Below are 24840 nucleotides of genomic sequence, written 5' to 3'. Positions count from 1 at the left end.
AAAACAGTAAGTCTTTAAGAGAGCAGGAAGGCCTGAAAGAGGGCTGTGGTGGATGTATGGTGGTTCCACTGATGATCACTGGGGGGAGATGAGAGTAGGAAAGGAATTGTCTAATTCAGGAATCTTGTGTCTGCCATGTCCCTGTCTGGGGAGGCGGTCCCACCACTGTTTTTCTCCCTCTCTGAGGCAGATGAAAAAGAAAAGGTGAAATTGGCTGATGCTGAATTTCTCTTTCAGGACAAATGGAGAGGTTTATTATCCTGGGTATATTTAGCCACGATAGATCTGGTCAGTTAGGTTTTAGACTGTCAAACAGTAACTATGTTTTGTGTGTAATGCGCAAAAAATCTGTCAGGCAGCCCAAGTTCATGCAATAGTTTAGGATGAGAAATGATACACTTTCCTCGTTTATGTATATGGAGAGAGAATCACTGTGAAGAATCATGGAAATAAAAGTCTTTGCACCTTTGGCAAAAAGAAAAAAAGTTAACATTTACACAGCACCACACTTAATATTTTTATTTAAGGGTAAAGAGTCTTTACAATGGGGCTATTCCAGAAGACCTGCTATTGCACTCCAGGTATTACAATTTCACTCTGGTGTTTGCAATATTCCCTTTACTTAAAGCGGGAAACAGTGTTCAATAGAACTAGTATTCACAAGAATTGATAAGTTTTTGGGTGTGTTTTTTTTTTTTTTTTTTTAAACTGTTGCTTATTATTGTAAGACAGGCATATAGAAAAATTACCAAACCCCCTTCAAAACGAGGAAAGTCCCCATGACTGGAATGTGTCTAAGTATTACACTTTCTTCATTTCAGTGCTATTTTATCTTCCTTTGTCCTTTACACTTTTACTCTTTTCCAAGTGTCTTGTACTGAAGTAGTTAGCTGAAAGGCAGTTTAAATATAAAAGCAGGCACAGTCTGACTTTTGAAGCTCCTGCGGGAGACTCCGTATGTTCCAATGGGCATTTTGTCCCAGTTTTCTATCTTTGAAGCAATCATTGGCTTTTTTTTTTTTCTTCCTTGAGATCTTAACATTTTTATCTATGTCCTTGCATTATTGGGTGTAAAATTGTGTTTTAAATATTTTCAAGAAATATATGGGAAATTAAATTTTTAAAGCATTTTGAATTGTTCGAAGAAATTATATCTTCATCCCCATTTTTATCCATAAGTATCTATGAATTTGTCTAGTTTATATAGTTAGTATCTCTAATTTTATAATTTAATCCAGAGCATCCCAACATCAGCTTTGGGGCCTGCCTCTAGTTTGGGGGGACTTTTCTTTCTTCTCCCTTTTCTGTGTTCTTCCTACATCTACCAGAGGGGGGCTACCCCCAACCCAGTGCCTGTTTAGGCTGTGGATGCCTGGCCTTGGACAGTCATAAATAAGACATTTAGCTTATAGTGAAGTGTGTGCTGCTTGAATAGCTTTTCTGTGTCCCCTCCCAGAGGAAGGGTGGCAAGACAGAGCTGGTGCAGTTAATCTTAGCCTGTTTGCTCTCCATGTGCACCATTTTGTTAACTTCACAAGAAAGCAAATGTTTGTTTCAGAGCTCACTTTTCAGAATTGATTTTGGAATTAAGTAGTTGATAATTTTATTTATTATTTATTTTTGTAGCTGTAGAGGTGATAAAATTAGGTTGTAATCTGTCTGATATGTTATATATTTATGTGATAAACTGCATTTATAAAGCACTTTTTACTGTCTTGCTTTCTTCCTGTCATGGTTTTGTCAAGACTACTAACCTAATCCTAAGTTATACTCTTGTAACAGCTCTTTTCCCCCATTGCCTCCCTTCAAAGCAGTGGCCTTCCCTCCCAACCTTTGAAATTCTCATCCCACATTATAATCTTCTAAGACTCCAAAGGGTATTTTGCATAACCAATGTTAGGTTTGTCTTCTCATATTTAAGCATACAAACCCACTTGTTTTACATGACTGAAATAAGCATTTAAAACAGCCTGGAAAATTTTGGGGTAACTGATGTGTCCAGCAGTTTTATTTTTGGATGAGTTTTGACAGTAATATTGGCTAAAATTGATCTTTATTCTCATTCTCATTTGGAATCAGTTTATAGCAAATGAGAAAATTTTAAGTGTGGGTAGATGGATTTTTAAAACATCTGTATTTATATCTATCTATTCTGCCTGTCTATATTTTACTGATAAAAGTAAAACTTTCAAAAGGACCGTGATGCACAAATGATGTGCAAGTAAGCTGGTATCTGGGGATTTGCAAAGGTATTAAAACATTTTGATTGCTTAGAAGTATAGGTAAACTAAAGAGAAGTGCACAGCTGAGTTTGTAATCAAAGTAACAATATGCTGATATTTTTATATACAGTCAAGAGACTTGCCTGAACCTGTCTTTTGCCTTTTTTTTGCCCTTGTTTGAACTGAAGCAAAGTTTCAGTTTGTGTTTTAAATATTTAAAAAAAATATATGGGCAATTACATTTTTAAAGCGTTTTGAATTGTTCTAAGAAATTATATTCTTCCCCATTTTTATCCATAAGTATCTATGAATTTGTCTAGTTTATATAGTTAGTATCTCCAATTTTATAATTTAATCCAGTGCACACAATGGCTGTATAGGTGTTGAAGCTCAGCAATGTGTCAGGGTAATTCTCTGAAGCTTTACACAGATCAAAAAGATTATTGAAGAATGTACAGACACTTTTTTGTGCTAAGTCTGAAATAGAAAAGGCTAAATCCCCAGTGGGTAGGAGTTATATAATTTGGTGATGCTATGCTGATTTATGCCTCTTGAGAGTTTGCCTGCAGCAGAAGCTGGAGGTGATGAGAAGAGATTGGATGAGAGAAAGACCATCCAGGAAAAATTCATCAAATTTGTCATTCTTGAAAGGACCATCATAACATATGGTAAGGCATATCATTTACCTCAGGCTCGGAGGAAAATGATTTCTGCTAGGAGAATATTAATTTTATTTCTTACAGGATCAGCTGACAGGGTAGGCTTTCTCCTGGCTGGTCTTCCCCTTCTGTTTTCTCTAAAGGGAAGGATGGAAGCTTGGAAATGTCTTATCTGTAGCAGACAAGCAAGTTGGCATTTTGCCATCATTTTCTGCTAGCAGAGAGGATAATGGTAATTATATGTCAAAATTTAACATTTCTCTTCTTTGAAAGAGAACTTCTTAATGCAAAATATTTAGAAAAGTCAGATCTATTCTGAGGCGGATAAGAACCTAGGATTAGTGAACTGACAAATTTTTCTTAAGAAAAAGAAGTTTTTCTTCCTCTTCAGGGACAAGGGAGAGATTAAAAGGATCAAAAGAAAGGAAGGTAAGAGGTGTGCAATATAACTAAGCTGCAGCTTCAGTATTGTATAATATTTGGGAGATACCCAGAGCAGCATCGCCTGTCCTGCTGTTCCTTCTGTGGGAAGGCTGGTAGCACTTGCTTTGCTAACAGGTTCCAGCATTTTTGATTAAATTGTTATTTCTTCGTATATCAGGAAAAGAAATTTCTGTTGTGCTGTACAACGTGGAGTCCAAATTCCATCATCACCTTTTTGAGGAAACTGTTTTCCTGTAATCGATTCTAGCATCCCCAATGGTTGCAAGTTAAGCCCTTAGTCAGCTGTGTCCTTAGTTAGAAAAAGGAGAAAGGTTTTCCCAGGCCATGGCACAAGTTACAGTACTGCTGAGATGCTTAAAAAGGTGGAAAGCTTTGCTTTCTTTGAGGTCGGAAAAGGAAGGCATGGTCATTTTAAATATAACCTATTCACCTTCTAGACACATGTTTAAAAGTTATAATTTCAATCTGGTTTTGCAAATAATTTTCTAGAATACACGATTTATGTAAATGTAATTTTGCTAAGAAAATAAATGTGCAATTGCAAACTTTGAGGAGATTTTGTACTCTCTTATTTTCTGTATTTTTCCAAGAACAAATATAAGTAACCAATGTCTTACATACACTGTAAGTATAGGATTGCTCCTCAGCAGTCTGAGAGAAAGGACATGTCTGTTTTCTCTACATTATCTTTTGGAAAATGGGATGCCGGACATTTTAAAGTTGTTTTTAAAGGTAAAATACTGGATAGAAATCTTCCTTTCTTTTCATTGTTTTTAAACTGTTCATTATACATTTATTCCACTTTGTTGGCAACCTGTAGTGCAGGGATCTGGATCATCAGGGACTGGTCTGAGGTACAAGCTTGAGTTTTAGTGCTATGATGCAGCAACACTGACAGTGGGGTATTTGGAAAGGCAGGTTTTGATACAGCTACATTGACTTTTAGGCAGAATTGGAACCAAGGAGTTCATGGGCAAATTTTGACTATGTAGCCATGGTTCAGGTCTGCCTCTGCTCATTTTCTGTTTTGTTTTATAAATGTTTCAAGTTTCCTTTGAACACACTAATGGTTATCCACAGATGAGCTGATTAGACTTACGTAAGGCCTGTTGAAATAATCAAAAAAGGAGAGTCTTTGAACAGTATCTTATTTGAGAGAACATAGTAAGTATGTCCATAAAATATAACAAGTTTTTACTCAGTTAATTAAATTTAAAGTTGTATTTTCTAAATGGTTTTCCTTTTTGTCTAGAGAAGGGTATTTACACTTTATAACAAAAACCTCCCAATAATTTCACGGGAGAACTAGATACATATGTAGACTAGAGAAAGGTAATTGAAACAGTCCTGTCGTTAGGATTAAAGGGGAATGGGCTATCATTAATTACTTTTGAGCTTATTCCACTCAAATACAAAGATATTTTTTAATCTGTGTTGATGTGAGCAATCAGCTGAAACTTAAGAACTGATGAATTATTTTGGTTAAGAGAAATTGCTGAGCTATTTATATTGTTAATACCATTCTACATATTGAGACGAAAGCTTGGTGTCTTCAGTACAGGAGAAACCAACTGTTATCGAGTCGGGATTTTTTTTGTTTACTTTTTTTGATTCAGGATTCTAAACTTATTTCCAATCAGCGTTGAGCTCCAGGGCAATCTCCGTTTTTTCCTTATGTCCTGCTCTTGGTACCAGTTCTGCTGTACCTTAAGTTTCTGCTTTTTTCTTCACTTGTCTGCATTTTCATGATCGTCTCTTGTAGAAATGTAGCAGTGAAAGGCATGCTCTTGATCTTTGGGTTTGATTTTCCACTCTTGCAGACCTTTAACCTCTTATAGTTAAAAAAACCCCCAAACATTAATGACAACTTTGTATGGATTTGTGCTTGTTCCAAAATGGTTCTTTTATTTGAATATTTTTTCTTCTTCCTTGGCACTTCTGTCTTGACACCTAGACAGATCTCCCCCTTAGTCTTTTGATTGTTAAGCTAAACAAATAAAATATTTTCAGTTTCTTCTCAAAATTTTCTTGACCATTGTAGAAGCCTTTATCTCTTGCAGTTTGAATTCATTTTTTTAGGCATAGATGATCAGAATCAAGATTTTAATAGAGCTTCAAGTTATTGCATTAATGTTGATGTTGATGTACTAGAAATATCTTCCTTGATAATTCTAAGATTTCATTTCCATAGGGACATCTTGTTGGTAGCTCATAATTACTCTGTGATCAGCTTTGTCCCCACAGTTTCATCCGCTGTAATTTTCAACTGCTGAGCTCTCAATTCTTAGAAGAAACTTAATAATTTATAAGTTCACATCTTTTGCATTTTGCATTATTAAATTTTACCCCAATTTTATTCTTGTGGTCCTAAAGGTAATCCATGTCTTCCTGGTGATGTTCCATTCCTCATATATTATCAGTGCTTTCCAGTATCAGAAATCTTTGAACAAACCCAAATGGTGCTCTGGTCATTAATAAAAATATACAGTAAAATTGATCCCCCAAAATGCTGCTGAGGTATATGCATTAGTATTGTTCTTCTAGCTCTTTTGGTACAGCACTATATCATCTCACCTTACTTTTACAATCTACAGTACCTTTCACTAATCTCAAACATTCTCTATGTATTCATTAGTATTAGCAAACATGACTTAAATTTAATTTAAAAAGTGGAGTGACAGAGCTTCTGTTGTTTGCTCACTCACTGCTTAGGTCAGGTCTTTTTGATATGAAGCTGATTTGTGATAGATTCAAAGTGACCATTATTTCACCTTGCATAATCCACAGGAATTCTGAATTGGCTTTTTTCTTTTTTTATTCTTTCTTTGTTTCCTGTAAAGAAAAATGAAATAGAAGCAAACTATATTTTTGAGTTTTGTATGGTATAAAGTGATACCTGCTGATATTCTAAAGGGAATGGAATACCAGATTTTTGCTTTAACATCTCTCAGAATAAATATCTATACTTTATAAAATAGTATCGTATTTATACCCTCTCTCTGTTTTAACATTGCTAATGAAATGTTAAAATTTTCACTTTTGCAAAATAGTAATTGTATTGCCATGAGGAAAAACATGGAATAACTTCTGGTAAAAGATTCCACTAGCTGGGATAATATGCGTGAAAAAATAACTGTATATTTCTGAGTGCAGTTATAATTTGTACTGAGATCTTAACCAAACTCAGGAAAATAGTATTCTGTCTTGTCTTTTGCTAGCTCTTGAATTCTTCAAATGTCCAGCTGGGGGAGAGATTATGTACTGTTTGTGAGCAGAAAATCTTAAGTGATGTTTCCGACAGCTGTGGTTATAGCTCCTAGCTTTGTGTTTTTCGCTCTTTGAGTGGAGATTATAATGTAGTACAAGATTTGCACAGAGAGAGCCTGCATAATATTTATGAAAGGTGGCTTGGCAACATATGTTTTTTATTTGGTCACTTCTTACCATCTTGCTGGCCTTCGTATCCTATGTAGGTGGCTTGTGGGGACTTGGAAGTGGTTGCCAGCAACTTACAGATGCAAGGTTGTACTCCCTTAAGTAGTTGTAAATAGCTACTGATTGGAATATAGTATTGCAGAACTGAATGTTTGCATAGGAGTTTTGTTTGGTGCTGGTATATACATATTTTTTTTAATTACCATTGGAAATAAAAACGTTACCTTGGGAGATACTCCCATTTCATACTAATGCAGGGAAGGCTATTTTCCCCTTCTTTTACTGCTGAATCACCCATGTCTATTTTTTGAAAGGACTTTTGTCTCCTTGTGTGTATGTATTTACATCCTGTGCACATAGATTTAATAATATTTTCTAGGTTGAAAGTGAATTAATGAATTACTCTGGAAAAGCTTTAAGAGTGGCAGCTTTCGAGAACATTCACAATGTTCAAAGTGGCACCCGGACTGCCGCTATCATCAGCAGTAAAAAGGCAGTGTCAGGTTGTTGGGCCTCAAGAGTAACTCTTTTGGAGAATATAAAAAGCAGTGTCAAGTCTGGCCTGAACTGGTTCCCTACTGCACTTTAAAGCCTCCTAGGGCTTCACTGACTGGCCTCTGCTAGGCTACAGGACACATCACTGGAGACCCTGTGCAAATGTGTGGCTAAGTTCCTTTACCTGTAGGTGTAGTGTCCTTACGTTGAGGCAGTTGCACACTGTATAAAGTGAATCAATTAAAAATTGATAGCACACAGTTTCTGTCTCTAAAGGGAAATATGTGATATTCATGGATGAGACCAGTTTGCTTTTATCAGTGCCATACTGTGAATGACTATAAGCTAAATTTGATTAAGTTACTCAAAAGAGCAATTACTACAACAGTATAATAATAATAATAATGCTAAACTAACAGAATAGGATCTGGGTGAATTAATTTAGAACCATTTACTTCTAGCTGCAGCTTCTGCTTATATTTCAAAGAAAAGAAGGACATCCAAATTCATTTGAATAACATGCAGCTGTAGTTAAATTAGGGAAGATTTTTTTCCTCCAAGTTTTATTTGCCTGTAAAATTCGACCGGTAGCAGTATATTTCAATATGTGTTGAGGGGATGTTCCTGTGTGTTTAAGCATATGGACTGAGTGCCTCAACAGGGCTTTCTCACTGTGTGAACACGAGTAATTTTTCTGTGGGTCTAGAATTCAGAGGAACTATTCAATGACAACTTTTTCCAGTTTATTGGTGGCACTGTTTTGTCTTAGTTCTGTGAAGTGATTTTTTTTGTTTGCATAAGTTTATTGCCATAATGATAGCAACAATAAATATAAATAATGACTTGTAATAATCAATTTCACTTGTATCAAGTATGTGTTTTAATAAAAAGTCCAGTTATTATGTTGTAGTCTTAATAATTTAAAAATTACTAAGGAGGATACTGTACATTTGTTAGCTTGAAAGGTCTCTTGTATCAGAAGAAATTCATGCATGATTGTTTTGTTTGATATCAAAACACATTTTTGCTGTCATAATACTGGCACATTTTCAAGGCATGCTGTTTTCTGGCTGCTAGCAGGGAGTAATGGAAACAATGCAGTGATCATGCAATTTATTGAAAATAAACACTAAAGATACTTAGGCAAGCAATGTTTTTAATTTAATAGGGACTAGGATTCATAAGGCTGCATAAAATACCTGTTTCAGTACCACAGAGGTATTTAAATGCCTTGCTGACTGTGAATTGTTTGTAATTTCTTTCTGGTAATTTTCCTTTGGATCAGATTGTGATGCTTCTCCTGAATGGTGATAGTGCTCGTTGAGGAGTGGTCATGCAAGCAAAATTTGATAACCTCGATATGTCACTTCATCTGCTGTTTTTCTTTTGTTAATGCAAAGCTGGTTGCATAATATCTAATTTCTCCTTTAGCTGACCACAGATGAAAACAAAATCTATAATGGCAGCGCTAGGTTTTATAAAAAACGCAAGTGAGGAGTTGAAGGATGTGGCTTGTTCTGTTTGGATGATGCAGGATTGCTTTAAGCAGTAAGCTTACTGTTTTCAGATGGCATTAGCAGCATCAGTGATATAGCTGTGTCAGCCTCCTTGACTACTGGATGTCTGTAATCGCGCAGAGGAAACTATATTTAAGATCTGATATCTTGAGGGTAATGACTCCAGCACTTACTGACGGACAGAATGGCTGTTAATGCTTTCTTCACTAGCCCAGAAGATTTTGAAAGATAGATGGGTCTGTGATGTACTTTTGTAAGACAGGAAATGCAATTTTTGGGGGTCTCTGGAAATAGAAAGGTCATGCAGCTCGGAACCAGTGAGACATTACAGTCTCTAAGTCATCAGGTATGACCTCATAGTTTATACTAATATTTCTAACGTAAGGGTTTGTTTTACAGTTTTAGGTCATTTACAATCTCTTTGTCTGTGTAATTGCTTCATGTTGCATTTGCTACAGGATTTATAGGGTAGACTGTTTACATAAGCAGAGCAATGTATATCTTGGAAATCTAATGTGTTGTTAACTGCTATTTGAACAATGTAAGCTTATTCCATATATATATTTTCAACCTGTTTTTATTGTGAATATGATTTCTTTTGACTAATTCGTGGTAAAAGGTTGTACCTTTGCTGTAAAGTAAAATGACAAGATTGTATTACATTTTTATTTTGCTTTATCTTTACACGGCACGCAAAGCTGTTGTGAATGTGTGTGTTTGTGGTATGAAATGCAGTATAAGGCAACTGTTTACCTACAGTGGCAGGTTATTTAAAACAACGTATCACATTGTGTAACAGGACTGAGCTATTCTGCAGGCACAGATTTTGCTTCATTTTGCAGTAGTAGATTTTTTTTTTTCTTCATTTCAAATCAGTTTTAAAAATAGCTCACTGATCATAACAGTGAAAGTTTGGGAAGATAACTCTCCCCTTTTTAATTATTACACTCAGTGACACATACAAATACTAATGGGTTGTAAAAGAGAAGATTAATAACTTAAATATTTAGAATGTTCTTTAAAACCAAGTTCGTTTTACTGAAGCATGCATCATCCTTTTTGTTTTTAACTGTTGCCAACTTTATTGCAAGGCTGATACTTTTGTATCTGCTAATGTATTGTGGTGATGGATAGGAAAGTCAGAGTACATAAAAAACCCCAAGTGTATGGGTATTTTACATAGGAAGATAGTGGCCTAATTTCATGTATGGAGCACAAAATGGAATTGGAGATACTGTTATCACTTAGGTGTTATAAATGCTAGATAATAGCCATTGTTTCCCTTAAATAAATCATAGAGCAATTATATTTGAAATGGGAGAAGTTTATTTTTAAAAATGATATTCAGTTCCATCTTAAGAAATTCTGGATGTATTTGCAGAACATTTCCATGGCAACATGTTTGGCCATGTGTTTTAAAAGCTCAGCTGAAGCCTGAAAGTAGTGTGCAATTTTTCTGTTGCTTGCTTTTTACCCTTGTGGAACAATAGTTTTCACATGTAACTGGACTGCAGATTGGCAGGAGTGAGCGATATTTCCTGACCCTAAAGCACAACATTAAGTGATCAAGATTTAAAAATATTTTCATATTTCCACCTAGAAATGTAAACATGTAAAACATGGATTTGATTTTGCATTTAGAACTGTGTTCTGGTTTCACCCCCATTTAATAACATTTTGTTGGAAATGTATGTGTGTGGGAGACCACAGAAGACCAAACTTAAGAATGTGCAGCAAATTGCTTCAGTAAAAATGGCTGTCTTTTCATTTTAATTAAAAACTTATTTGTAAAAAATGTTTTGTTACTTTTACTGGCCATAATTTATGGTTTCCCAGTCTACTTATCCAGCTTACATTCTTATTAATAATGGGGAAAGACTGCCCTACTCTTAAGCTTGATTAGGTTTGGAATGGTTTAACTATACCTTTCACTTGCTACAAGATCTTTTTAATCTGTTAGAATTTATTTTCAGTATTTTAATGTATTAGTCACAATGAGTACATTCTGTTTCTTGGCATTGGAATGAAATTCCTCAAAGTATTGGTTTCATGGTGTTTTGGTGCTTTGCAGGATATTTATGGACTTTTTAATAGGACCAATCCTCCCCCCAGCTTCTTTTGTTTTCCTTATTCAAGTATAATTTAAAATCTTGACTTACCTGTATTTTGTTGTTGTTCCTGAAGTCTCCTTTGCTCATTTAAAATAATTAGATCCCCATGGAGTTTTGCGTAACTGGAAGCTGTAGCAGTATGTCATATGCTTATCTTGGACTGTGTTTCATCATTTATATTAATTCTACAAACTGCATTCTGTGGATGTTTTTGAGAGGTGTCATTGATAATTATCTCCAAATAGTGCAATAGACTTCCATTGCGGCCTGTTTAGAATGGAAACTGTATCTACTGAGGAAAATAAATTGGTGAAGAATGCTTGCTTGAGGAAGTGTGTGTATAGGTCATTCCATTTTGAAACAATGTTATTACGTTATTACTATTGCAAGTGAGTTTGAATATGTTTTTCACTCAAAGGACATAGTCCCGTTACAGGTCCTTCTTCACTTGCAGGGACTAGAGAATAATACCCCAAAGGAATGTATTAAGGAAATGAAGTTCTTTTTTAAGAGGAGGAGTTGCAGCAAGGTAGAGATATACACATGAGAGCAGGCAATTGGACTGAAGTGATCTGAAAACTTAAAACTAGAAACCATTTTGCTTGTTTAATCCTCCCCCCCGTCACCCAAAAAAGACAGGTTTAAAATATACTTGCTGATATTTGGACATGTTGCACAAATTTGGAGTCATTGAATCCAGTGGCAGTGTGCTGGTATCAACAAGAATTTTTTTTATGCCTTCTTTAAAACTATACCATCCCTCTTCAAACCAAGTTGATTGCAACTGTCAGTATTTGAAGAATGCTCCATAAAGAAGGATCTCTCTAACTAAAGAATTCTTTCCCCTTGACTGTGCATAATGAATACACATCTGTGAGTATGTGTTTCCCTATCTTTAAACATTCCTATTTACAGAACTTGATGATAAAGGTCTTAGAAAGAATCAAAGCTCTGTATGGATGTTTTAGGAACAGTGTTAACTAGCAAGTTGGGCAAGAAGCCCAGTATTTGTGTCATTTACCAATTCTAAACATGAATGCTCACACTCATGCACATACTCAGTTGTGTAGTGCTTTTACTTATTACTGATTGCTGTTCTGATTCCACACTACTGACTTTTTTCATATGTTATAGTGCCAGTTTTTAAGGAAATGGCAACACTGGGACAAATAGGAGATCGTGGCCAAACATTCACAAATGGCAAAACAACACTAGAAGCAAAAAGTACTTTCAGAGTGAGTTGAAGGAATTAAAGTCCTTTTGTCCTACATTAGTCTCCCTCTGGAGAGATGATCCTATTCTCTGGTCAAATTTTCCTCGTTTAGTACTTTAATTCATATACCAAGTCATTGGGCCTAATGACCTGAATTAGGGAAGGCTTAGTATAAGCATATCAGAAAGGTCTAAAACATAAAGTAACATAGCATAAATATAGCTAACTGCAGGGTCACAAAATATATAGCTAAATGACGAGTGTTTCAAGAATGCTCTATTCCATTTAGCGTTCCAAGTATATCACCACGTGATCATTCTGAATAAGGACTATTTGAATGAGTTTTGCTGGGATACAATATAAAAATGTGAATAAATCACAACAATAATGCCATGGTAATCTGTTAAAAAAAAAAAATAGAGTCATAATTAGTCCAACTGATTTCTATAGAGGTGGGACCACCTAAGAGGGAGTAGAAGGGAAGGTGACCATATTAATGCAGTGAAAGAGAATGGTTATGCATTACTTAGAATGGCATTTTGGAGAGAAGCAGCAATCCCAACTATGGTTCATTCTCTCTCCTCCTCTCTCTCTTGTAAATAATATGACTTGTTCATATTGTTTCTTGTTTCCTTGCAAGACCATGTTTATTTGGTTGACTTAACTTTTCAATAAAACTTATTATTAAAAAAACATTAACATGAGTGCTGTTACACTACTGTGGTCAGGGTCTTTGATCTCATGATAATTTCTTTCAGTAGAAGCTAAGTGTAAGTAGAAGCTGATCCATAATTCTGGTAAATTCCAATAGATTAATTAGTAAAATCAATATAAACTACAGAGTATGCTACATAATGCTTTCCATTATGCCATACTGATTTCAGTGTGACCCTAAAAGGGAGAGCATCACTTTCCTGAATAATTAAAAAAAATGTATATACCAGTAAGAGATAACAAGATGTGACTGATGATAAGGTGGAGAAATACTGCTATTTCCATTTTATTAAGGGGATCAAGTTTTTTCTTATGTTGAAGTGATACTTCTCATATTTTAATTTGTGCCCATTTCCTCTTGCCCTGTCACTGGACACCACTGAGAAGAGTCTGGCCAAGCCTTTGCTACTTCCGCCCCAGTCAGGTATTTGTACGCTCTGATAAGACTCCTCTGAGCCTATTCTCCGGGCTGAAATGGTCCCAGCACTCTCCCGCTCTCCTTCTGTGACCTTTGTGGCCCTTTACTGGCCTTACTCCAGTATGCCCATGTCTCTCTTGTAAGAAGGGAGCCCAGAACTGGGCAGAGTGCTCCAGTTATGTCTCAACAAGGCTGAGTAGAGGGGCAGAATCACATTATCTGGTAAGGAAATTTGGATTGTCTGTTAACTAGTCAGTCAAATATCGGAAACTTTGGACAGGAATCCTTAAAAAATGAGGACTGAATGCACTGAAAATTATAAATACTAATACTTGTGGTAATCTTATGGAAAAGAAAAGCTTTGAAAATAACTTTGCTTAATTTATAGCAGTGGTCTTAGTGATGAAACCTCCTGTTGTTTTGGAATGTCTTATATGGAATCTATGTTCCCCAATGCCAATTGATATAATCAGGGAATAACTCCTAAAGGGAAAGGTTAAGCTTTAATATTTTGAATTAAATTTTAAAGTAACTGAATAGAAAGATATCATCTAGTATGATATCACTAATTTAAAAGAAAAAAAAAAAAAAGAAGGTAAACTATGGGGAACATGAACTCCAGGGATTCATAAGTTGTGTTTTTAGTCAGCTCACCAAAAATGATTTGTTAATTTCTAGTGGAAACTCAGAGCATGCACAGAGCTCTCAAATGTTCTCAACTGATGCAGCAACCATCAACTGATAAAAAATATTCAGCTTGGTGCATTGAATGAAAATGTAAAACAGGCATTAAGTGACATGAGGGAGTGTCAAGGTATTGTAAAAATTTGCTCATTTTTGTAATAGCTTCTCCCTTTTCCCCCCAGGCTGCTTAAATAAAACAAAAATGTCTATAGGAGCCTTCAGTGATTCAAGATTCATCTGTTGCTCTCCTGATAACATAATGAGTTCACTTGTTTAAATTCTCTTTATTAAAGATTTTATGCAGACATACAGAGTCATTAAAATATGTGCAAGAAATCATACCCATATGGTTTGCATCCACATTTAACGCAATTAAAACTATTCTAACAAAAGCAATATCAGTTTAATGTCCCAATCCTGCGATTAAAATTTTCCAGGAAAAGCAGTGTCACTTTTATGCCTGAATCCTGCAGGTAGAACAGCAGAAAAATACCTTGTCCTTGCATTAGTAAGGGGAGCTGCAATTGAGCAATTCTATTCAGGTATGGAGTCTGGAGATAGGAATTTGCATGGCAGAGACCTCATGTCAAGCTTATTATGTGAGGGGGGTTAATTATGCTTTAGTGGGGTTTCTGTCTGAGACTTAGCCATGCAGGTCAGTTATACCAGCTGATGTCACTCTTGAATTCAATTTTTAAAGATATTTAAGTGTTTATTTTCTATTTTCCTGCTAAGGTTATCTGAAATACTTTAAACTTGGAAAAAAAAAAAAAATCAGACTTCCATTTCCCCTTTTCTTCTCCCCATTGTTTGTCTAACTTTTCTAGTCCTGTTCCAGGAATAAATTTTGGTGAATATAAAATTTTAGACTTAATGCATTTATGTGTGTCTTAAACAGCGATTATGCATATCACAACTTAAAATTTAAATTTAGGCAACTCTTAGTATATAAGAAAGTGGAGGTTGGTTGGTGTTAGCTCAATGTTGACTGGCATGTAACATGTTTAATGGAGTACACTGAATGATCATTAGAAAAATCTAATACATATGGAGAATACAAAATGATCATTTCGTAACAATGCCAGTAATATAGTGATTTCTTATAGCATTGTATCTTCTGCCGAAGATTATTCCTGGGTGCTTAGATTGCGCATGGCAAGCGTAGACCTAGTTCTGTGAGTGCTACTAAGGATGAAGCTCAGTGTCTGCTAACTGTGACTGGATCTTATCTTTAGAATATCAGTTGAGGTAGTTGTGCTAATACATGTCAAAAATAAGACTTCTTAGACGACCAGGGCACAGGATTTAATGGAGGTGGCTGGATATTGCCAGTTAAGTGTACCTAACATATGAAAAGTGAAACATACGAAAACGAAAAGCTGTCTTGGCATTCTTCATTTGTTCCGGAAGGAAGTGATGACCTCTTTCTCTAGGCACTTGGTTGCCTCGTTGCCTTCGCCAGACTTGTCCCCTCTGTTAGATCTCAGTGTACTGTCGCCAGTTCTTCTGTGTGTAGTTGTGAGTGAATTTCTCATTGCTGCTAGTGAGCGTCTTGCAGTGACTCACTGGGCTTGGTTATTGCCCAGTCTGCCTTCTGCTCTCCTCCTCCTCTTTCCTGAGTGGTTTTCTATTTTGTAGGGTGCAGATGTGCTGAAATTTCTCAGCCATCTAACTTCTAATGCAAAGATGCCTATTTGCTGTGGATGTCAGTTAGAGATGTAATCTGTGCTGTCAGAAGTAGTTACTAGCACTGCCTTGTGTCCTGAACATCTACAGCAGCAGCAACCTCAGCACAGATCAGAGACATGCGCTGGGTCCTTTTCTTGCCTGCTTCAACAGATAAGAAGTGTTAAATTGTTTCCTTTTTAGTATCCTTTGCAGTTGCTGAGACAGGGATTAAATTTACATTTTTAGCAATGGCTGTATCATCAGCTATAAACAGATTTCCCTGGTAATCGCTTAGACTTTGTTTCCATCATGGGCCTCCTTTTATGTCCATAAAATTGTCATTATCAATTTCTAGTTTAATTTCCTTTTAATTTTCCTGTCTTTGCTTGGCTACACTGTACACACCTGTAGATCTCTAATTTAATATAGGAACGTAAAGAATAGTACCTTTATCTTCCACTATGCACAGCATAAAATTTCTTCAGGTGAACTGAAGAATCTCTTATGCTGTTTATTCAGTCATAGCAAACAAGATTCAGGCTCTTTGGCTTTGGACACTTTTGGCACCTGCTTCTATACAAAGCTGGGCCACAGGAATCCTACAAAGTAAATTGATTAAGCCCTGGAGCTGATGCTGTTCCCATAATGGATGCTCCTGCCTTCTCAGCATGTTCATCACCATATATCTTCCTCTCTTGGTTTACAGTTTACCTATTTGGGATAGGCATAGTGATGTACACTGACATAGCAGACAATTGTGGAACAGCACTGCTCTTCTCAGAAAATGGCAGGGAGTTACATCATTTCCAAGACAAGAAGCACTTTATGCTCAGTAGCCCTCACTTTGGGAGATGTCTGTGTTAATGAAGGCAGGGTTTTCTTTGCTTCGTCAGGTTCCTAGTGCAATTCTGCTCAATTTGAACTTATGTGTATTTATAACTTCCTAGTCTCTTGTCAGAGGACCTCTTGATCAATCTCAGCACAGGACTGCAGATGTCCTTCAGATATCTCAGTTGCCATGTCTTTCCCTGGAACATTCCACAGGATCAGTTGTTTTCCAGTATGTCATACTTACTCATGTGCCTTGTAATTTTGTTCTTTATAATAGATTCCCTAAATCTGCCCGTGGCCAGCAACAGGCTTACTGGTTGATTGTTTACAAACACTGTTTGGAAATCTTTTTAGAACTTGACATCATATGTGTGGTCTCCCAGTTCAAAGGTGAGTTCAAGTAATCCAGTTCAAAGGTACCAGAGGTAATTTCAAGTAAGGATGTTACATACCACATTAGTGTCTCACCTGTAGATTGTGGGATTATAAACTGGGTTTTGTTGACTAAAATATCTTGAGAGTACTTCTGTTGGAACGATATGGAAATTTAATACCTCTTTACTTCTAGGCTGGCTGGATCTCCACAGAAATGTAATGAAGCATAACAGTAACAAGAAAACTGAGGAAGCAGGAACATTCAGAAAGTGTTTAAAACACAAGACAGACAAATACAAGATAATAATGTCACACAGAGTTTCCATTTGTTCATGGACAGATTAAAAATGTCATCACACCTTTGCTAATCTTTTATCATTCTTTGGCATAAGCATTACTTTTGTGATTCAGGGTGACGAAATATGAACAAGAATGAGAATAATCATGAATAAAATTTTCAAGGGAATAATAGTAGTATCTATTAATGGCATTATCTTTATGCTATTGAAAAGGAGACATTTCTTACCTTTTACTTAGTAATTAAATGTCACTTGCTACTCCTTCCCCCCCCCTTATTTTTTTAGCAGATGAATAATAAACGGGCGTAGATAGAGTGCTAGTTAAGCTAAACTAGCTGTTCCAGTGATTGTGAGGTGAATGGCAGGCTTCCTGACTGCACTTTGCAAGTCAGATCCATTGCTAAAGGGAGAAGTGGGGACATTTGCTTTTTCTGTTTCTCTCTTCTTTTTTCCTCTATGAAAAATTCTTCAGTTTAAATGTAAGCTGTACAGGGAGACACAGTTTCAGTCTTTAGTGGTCTTATAAAAGCTTTGGGACTTTTTTATTTGAAGGATAGATAAAGGTTCAAGGGAGATTTCAGTTCTGTTCTTCTAACTTCCTATTATTGCTTCTAGTCTCTTGTTGACTTTTTTTATGCTCTGTTCCAGTTTAAAGTATGCTTGTTCTGTTTCTAGGCAGAGGAAAGCTCTTATGATATGCACTTTTTAAAGTGTTCCATTGACTCCACGGCAATGCTATAGTTTAAAATAAAAATTACCTGGAATCTTATTTAGCTCCATCCTGCTCGTTCCAATTGACTACATAGGAGTTGTGCAAGGTGCAAGTTAATGTAGGATTTCACATACCTTTTGGGGAGTGACATCTTTGCTTGCCATGATCCAGTCTACTGAGAATTCCATCACTTGGAAATGGATTTGTAATTCTGATGGATTACAAACCTGCTTCCTTGAGTTTTGAATTCTGCCATGTATACATCAGGAGATGAAATTATACTAGAGCATAAATGTCTCAAAATAATATTATTACACATAACTCTTAATCCTTTTCTAAGTGTTGGTTCCCCTTTGTTTTTTAAGTGTGCGTATTTGTGACTTTGATAGCGTATCAGAGTGACAGGGATGGAATGGATTTCAATTAACTTTTTTTTTTTTTTTTTTTTTTTTTTTTTAATTCTCAGGCAGATTAACTCCTAGAGCTTTAATGTGTTAGCTGAAATCTGTGGTTCCCATATATAGCAGGCCTCACTGCACCCTTATTTGGGGACCAAAAGCCCTGTGTAACTTCCTGGGATAGGTATGGTTTAAAATACTTTAGCTGGCCTTGTTCTGTTTACAGTCCTTTGCCTTCAGAAATCTTGTACTTGAAAACAACTGTTGGTAAATTATCAGACACGTTAGCTGTGATGTTGGGCTTGGAAAAGAACAAGTAGGCTTAAAATAACAAAACAAGCTCCTTAAAAAAACTCCAAACACTCCCTCCCCAAGAACCCAGACATCTGTACATCCAAGGATGCAAAAGAACATTTGACCAGTGATGTTATTTACTCTCTTGTGTACTATATCTTGAGAAGAATTAAGCAATCAGTATGCTGTTCTGGCAAACGATCCATAAATACGATTAAAATTCCTGGGAGAATAGGGCTCAGATTAGTCCAGTTCTACATTACAAAAAATTTATTAGCTTGTGTTGGCATGAAATTCTAATACAGTTACAGAGTGTACAAGTATAAAGTGCCCAGACCAATACTGCATATATGGACTTGGTATGCAATGTAAGCTTCAGTGGATTAAATCTTTTCCTAGTATAACTATGTCATAGCAAATCATCCTTATCAACTAGCATTTTAAATCACCATGTAATTTGTTAAAACAACTTATGTATTTCAGAGAGGGTATATGTAATGGGTTCAGATAACAGAAGTTTCAGGATATATGAAAGAGCAACAATCAGGATGGTGCTGTTTCCTTTCTCATGCTATTTTTGATTGCTTTGTTGGTGCTTGTTTCTCTCTGTGCTTTCTGATGCTTTTCATGCTCTTAATATCAACTCATGTCCAGATTACACTTCTTTTGGTATTCTCTGTCCTTTCCTTCTTCCCTTAAATTACCTCTGCCTCCAGTTCAGCCTCCTCTCTGCCATTCCTGTCGCTTCCTTTTTTTCTTCAGATGCAAAACTCATCTCCTCCTCCATTATCTGCTCTTTGTTTTTTTCTTGATGTTTTTGGAATGTTACTGGTCTCAAAGAACCTGGAAGTTGTCTTTTTACCTCCTGCTGTTTCCTCCAGCCCACAGAACTTTGTTCCCTTCTTTATTAACGCGGCCTCATCTATGGTCCTTTCTGTGGACACTGTTACCTCCAACAACTTCCACTCTGAATTTGGGTCAAAGAAGTTGGTGTATCTGTGCTGTTGTTCTTAAGCTCTGCCTGCTCCTAGCTCTTTATCTTTTTTTTTCCTGTGGGTTTTTTTTTTAACAATAGAATTTCCTTCTGCCTGCCTTTCTAATGTTTTTATGGTCTGCATGCACATAGCTCTACCTATTCCCATCTCTCTGTCTGACTTTGACTTGCAACTTTCTTCCATTCATAATTTCTCAGCCTTCAGTTCCCATATGAATAACCATCCAACTCTGTAGCTGCCCTGGTGCTGCTGTTTCTCATTTGAATTGTAGACCATGTGCCAATCAGCTACACACTTGAGTTGGTCTTCTCTATGCACTGTGTTCTCTTGAGTTCCTTTTCTGTAACTATTTGAACTTTTACAACATTTTAATTCTTTCTCTCTCTACAAGAATGGGACTTTGTAAAACTTCTGTTTTGTTGATCTTGATGACTTCTTTTCAGGTCTTATTTCCTTTATTCTTCTGTACTTTACTTTCCCCTATCAGCTTATCAGTTCCCTTTAGGCTCTATTTTTTTGTTCTTCTCATACACTTCCAAACCCTTCTGACAATTCATGGTCCTGGCTGACTCCCAGTATCCAGTTTCTCAGTTCCTAATGCCATCTGCCATGCTTTAGAGATACTGCTGACTATGTCTGGTGAAAATCTTTTGATTCTGCTGATTTTCTGTATTTCTTAATCTCTGGGATTTTTGTCATCTGTTATGAGTATCTTTGCTTGCAGTTTTGCCTGTTCTGTATTTTTTATTAATTCAGCTTATCTATTCCTCCCTCTCTCCATGTGAACTTCTTAAAACTAAGTAACCAACCAAGGTCAAAATTCAAGCTTTCTCCTCGTTTACTGAAACAGACATTAAGATTTTGTTTGGTAGTCTTTGAACCTGTCCCTGTTCACCTTCTGAACTTCTGCTGTTCTTTTCTTTCATTTCTGTTTCTCTCCTTGAATTCCTTCCCATACACAAGAAATATGTCCGAGTCTCTTCATATTAAAAAAAAAAAGACACAAAAGAACCCTCAACTTCAGAAGCTTCTATTCACCTAGCTCTCTATCTCTAGACTTCCTTCATTTCCCCACCCCCTTAGTATGGTTTGTACAATTGTCTTCATCTCTTGTCTTCTAATGCCTTTCTAGAACTGCATACTTCTGGTTTCTATCTTTTGCACTGAAATTGATCTCACTAATCTTCCACTTCTTCCTGGAGGAATTCCAGGCTTGTCCTTTATTCTCCTCCACTCCATCTGTCATCTCTCTGTGATGCTATGTTATAGTCTTCACTAAATTTTGTTCTTCTTGGACATTTGTCATTTTGTCCTTGTTGATTCTCTCTCTTTTCAGACTCAGTTTCTTATGGGGTGGGTCTTCCTTTCCTCCATCTTCTCCTCCTCTTTCTGTATGTAGGTGTGTGTTTAGATCTCTCAGGAATACATCCTCAGCCTTTGCATCCTCCTCCATACCTTACTTCAGATAATATAGCCGTAAGCATAACCTTTATGAAGTCATCACTACTTTATTTTTTAGTGGTCTTCCCCCACTCCAGTTAAACTCTACCTATCTCAGAAAATTTTCTTGGTCTTCAGTGGTTACCTGAATATAATCATGTCAGAAACAATTCCTGGGTTTTCTTTTCTTTCCTGATGTGCCCTTGCTCTATGCAGCTCTGAGGTCTGACAGTTCCTGTTTGTCCATGTAGCCGTAAATCAGTTGAAGGCCTGCTCATCTCAACACGGTGACTGTTATGATCTCATCTGCCTGTCTGACGTTAATACTTACAGCTTTGCTTCTCTTGATTACTGGTGTTAATATAATCCTCACTTAGCCCTCTGCCTTACATCACTTGCTTTTTAAAGTCTATTTACTCATCTTCTCAAACACAAACTTCTAGTCTTTCTTTTAAAAGCTTTGAAACTTGCCTTCTCCTTTTCCTTCCAAGAGAGAGATTTTACCACAAAGTTGAATTTTTTGTTTGCTCTACTGGCAGTATTGGTTTTGATTTCTGAATTGCTATTAATCTTACAGTCATTAGTGCGCTTTCTCTTACTGTGCCCAGTCTTCGTTGAAGCTCCTCCTCAAAACTCATTCTGTAGTCTATAAAGTGAAATATAACCTGTTAATGACTGGGCAGGTTTGTTAGTTGTGCATATCTTACTATACTTAGGTTGTCAAGTATTCTTAACCCGAGGCTGTTTATTGTTTGTATACCTACAAGGTATAACATGTCTTTTAAATTGTATGACTACTGAAATAGTTATGAATAAAGTCATTTATTTGAATTACTGACTATCACATCATGCATATATTTGCAGTGTGTATGTCAATGGAACCCACAGACAGTATTTTTCTTTCTCCACCCATGCATACACATACATATTTAATAACAATGCTACTTAAAGAAAAGGTAGGCAGAATTTGCAGGTATAAAGAAGGATGCTTATAAGACAAATACAGATCAGCAGATTATTATTATTTGTTTAATACCTACATTGAGATCATGCCAGAAGAGGAGGAGCCTATTGTACTAAGCCTGGTACAAACTTGTAATAAATAAAAGACTGATCCAAGTAGCTTGCGGCATAATGTTTAAATGATAAGAATTTTCTTTTTTGTGTTCACCACAAAAAAATCCATTCTTTAATAAAAGGAGATAGTGTTGTCTTGGCAAGGAAGCGTATGAAGAGCATCTGCTGGATATTGTTTTTCATCACTGTGCTTGTAATTGTTTTTACTTTAGAGCAGTATAGTGAAATACAAGTAATGATATGTAATTCAAAAATTTCATTACTTGTGTTGTGCCAGTAAAACTTGATATATAGTAATTTCTGCCATTTTCTCAAGATACTGAACACTGGGGACATTTAGATCAAAGAGATGGGAGTTTGAATGGTGATATTTAATGTGATACTAGTTATCTAGTAAATACATAAATAAACAGGTAAATACTATGCCTGCGAGAAGGGTTGAAAAAAAATTTTGCATTGGAAAAGTTTCCCTACCAAAACAGAAATGCAATCCTGACAGCCTTTCTATTTCAAATATCATAGCTCCCACCACCAAAGAGACTCCCAAATTCCTGAAGTAGACAATAGTTAAAGGATAGCTAATATCCTTCAAAGCCCTGATGGACATCGTTGTATCCTCCCTTGCTCTTCTCTACAGCTGCATGTGGGTCTATCAGTTTAGTGGCATTACAAGAAAATTGACAATGAAAATAATAACGCTCTTTTCTAACAATAAAATCCTTTCATATAGAAGCACTGACAAAACATGTAATAAAGTGGTAATGCTGTGTTCACATTTACTTTCTACTCTATAGTAATACTTGTCCCTTTTCCTTTCCAAAAGTTATGTTCTGTAACGTCAACATAAAGCACCCTTAAAGTCATATCAGTTGTTTCTAACTTTTAGCTTGTTTTTATTGTCAAACATCTTGACTAGTCTAGAACAACAAATGGAAATGATGATGTTTAAAGCTTCCAGCAGATGAGCAATTTGTACAAGTCTAATTCTTAGATCTCTCAGAGGTAGGAAGACCAGTTGAACTACTATTTATAATTCATATTTACTTTTGATTCTTTGGCAGCACATTTCAAATTCTTGATTGTATGTCTTGTGCGCTTGTGCTGTCTAGGCTTTTAAACTATACAAATCCCTCGTTATCTAGTCCACTGTCATGATCACTTTCCCAATATATTTTCAGTGAGTCTTTGATATGAAAATTCTCTTTACAATGTAGTATTTCATTCTCTGGGCAGAAGTGATGCACAAGTAACTTCAGACTTGGTATCTGAAATCTGTTTATTTGCTCTGTTATTTCACAGAACACATTATCAATTTCATTGTCTCACTGATTTCTTTTCTATCTTTCTTCTTTTCCCACCCCACTGCTTCTGCACTGTTTACTGCTTTTCTTAATCCTGTATGAATTAATTAGACTACCTGAACTTCCAGACAGGAGATCATATCATCAGCGGCTTGGAGGTTATAATTATTTTTTATCTTCTTTGTGAATAGTGTGGGTCCTAACTGTTTTCTCTGGCATTGCCCTCCCTGGTCACCATGGCTTACTGATGACCTGAGACAGATAAAGAGTAAGAGCAAAGATAATCAGAGTGTCATTGTCTAATTATGAGATGGAGAGTTTTTCTTGTCTTGCGCTGTGACTATATAGACAGTGCAAAAGGTCTCAATTTCCATTTGGGTAACTGTTCATTTGCATGCAGCAGAACATTTTTGCATGATACAAATCCGTGTTTTTCAATCACATCAATTGCAGTTGCCTTGATAACAAAATCACTGATGACAACAAAATCATGTAGGTCAACCTAATTCTTTGGAGATGAGAAGTACTGGGTCATCCGTTTTCTGCTGAAGTTACTCTCTGAAGATAGAGATGATTTGGGAACTCTTCAGAGAACCCTATATTTAAATTTATACATTTTGGCCAAGAAAGACTTGTCAGTTGTCTTCAAGGAAGTTATTTACAAGTTTCAGTTTAAAAAAACCAAGCAAACCAAACACAATCATCTTTTCTCTTCTGGGGGATAATAGATCATATAGAAGACAACTCTGAAGGACCACAAGGAATCAAATTTAATCTTTGGGCATGCAACAGAAAATTATATAGTATTCTAAGTTAATTTTTTCCTGACAATGGATGACAATAAGGCCATACTATTTTTTAACACTTCAGTTAGATTTGGTTCAGTCAGGCTACCTTCACTGCTAGTAGAGCAACAATATTACTAGTGTTGGCAAACTTATTTGGAAGGTTAGCGATGAGTTTGGCTACGTAGGAATGATCACACTCAATCAAACTAACAGTCCATCTAGTTTACTATCCTGTCTCTCCAGATAGTCCTAATTGGACTCTCCTAAGTCTCAACAATTTTCAGCCAATCTTCAGTGACAGTCAGTCTACCTAAGGTCTTGCTTATCCTGTGCATTGGCTATTGGAAAAGTTGATGGTGATGTCATCTGTAGTTACAGCAGCTTCAGTTAGGTGCCAAAAGTTTTATGGAATTAATCTGAGTTTAGAATATCTCTGTCCTGGGATGTCCTGCTTGCTGCCTTGATTAATCCTTGGACTGTGCTGTAGAGGGTGTTTGTCAAATACAAATGAAAATTGTGGGTAGGTCTGAGAAACAGAAGAATCACTGAACACACTGATTGGTGTTTCTGAGGGAAGGAGTTAATTTATTATTGGTCATGCTGGGTTGCGGTATCAAAAAAAAAAGGTGACGCTTTGAACTATGGCTGGCATACATTTGTGTATAAAAGGTGCAGACTCCAGACTACATCATTTTTGTGGCTGTAAAGGAAGAGAAAAAGTCCTCTCTTCTGTGTTGTAGCTGCTGTTAA

At 36.2% G+C, this 24840-nt stretch overlaps 1 protein-coding gene across 7 annotated transcripts in view; it reads left to right on the top strand.

The window, feature by feature from the left end:
* The window catches only part of SLC4A10 (solute carrier family 4 member 10), a 165323-nt gene that overhangs the window by 31400 nt on the left and 109083 nt on the right, over positions 1-24840 (top strand). For 3 of the 7 annotated variants that reach the window (XM_030017003.2, XM_030017000.1, XM_030016999.1), the window contains exon 1: positions 8735-9118. The exons of 1 other annotated variant lie outside the window; for it this stretch is intronic. Coding sequence is in view for 5 of the 6 variants with exons in the window: in XM_030017000.1 (XP_029872860.1) it covers positions 9038-9118 (81 nt within the window). In the remaining variant the exon portion in view is untranslated. Of the gene's footprint in view, positions 1-8734; positions 9119-24840 lie in introns of those variants that run through there. 3 more of the 7 variants (XM_030017002.2, XM_030017005.2, XM_030017004.2) reach the window with 2 other exon arrangements.

The sequence above is a fragment of the Aquila chrysaetos genome, chromosome 6 (assembly GCF_900496995.4).
Source record: "Aquila chrysaetos chrysaetos chromosome 6, bAquChr1.4, whole genome shotgun sequence".
Classification (NCBI taxonomy): Eukaryota; Metazoa; Chordata; class Aves; order Accipitriformes; family Accipitridae; genus Aquila; species Aquila chrysaetos.
Note: the sequence above shows the minus strand (reverse complement) of the source record. Positions and strands in the feature narration are given on the sequence as shown.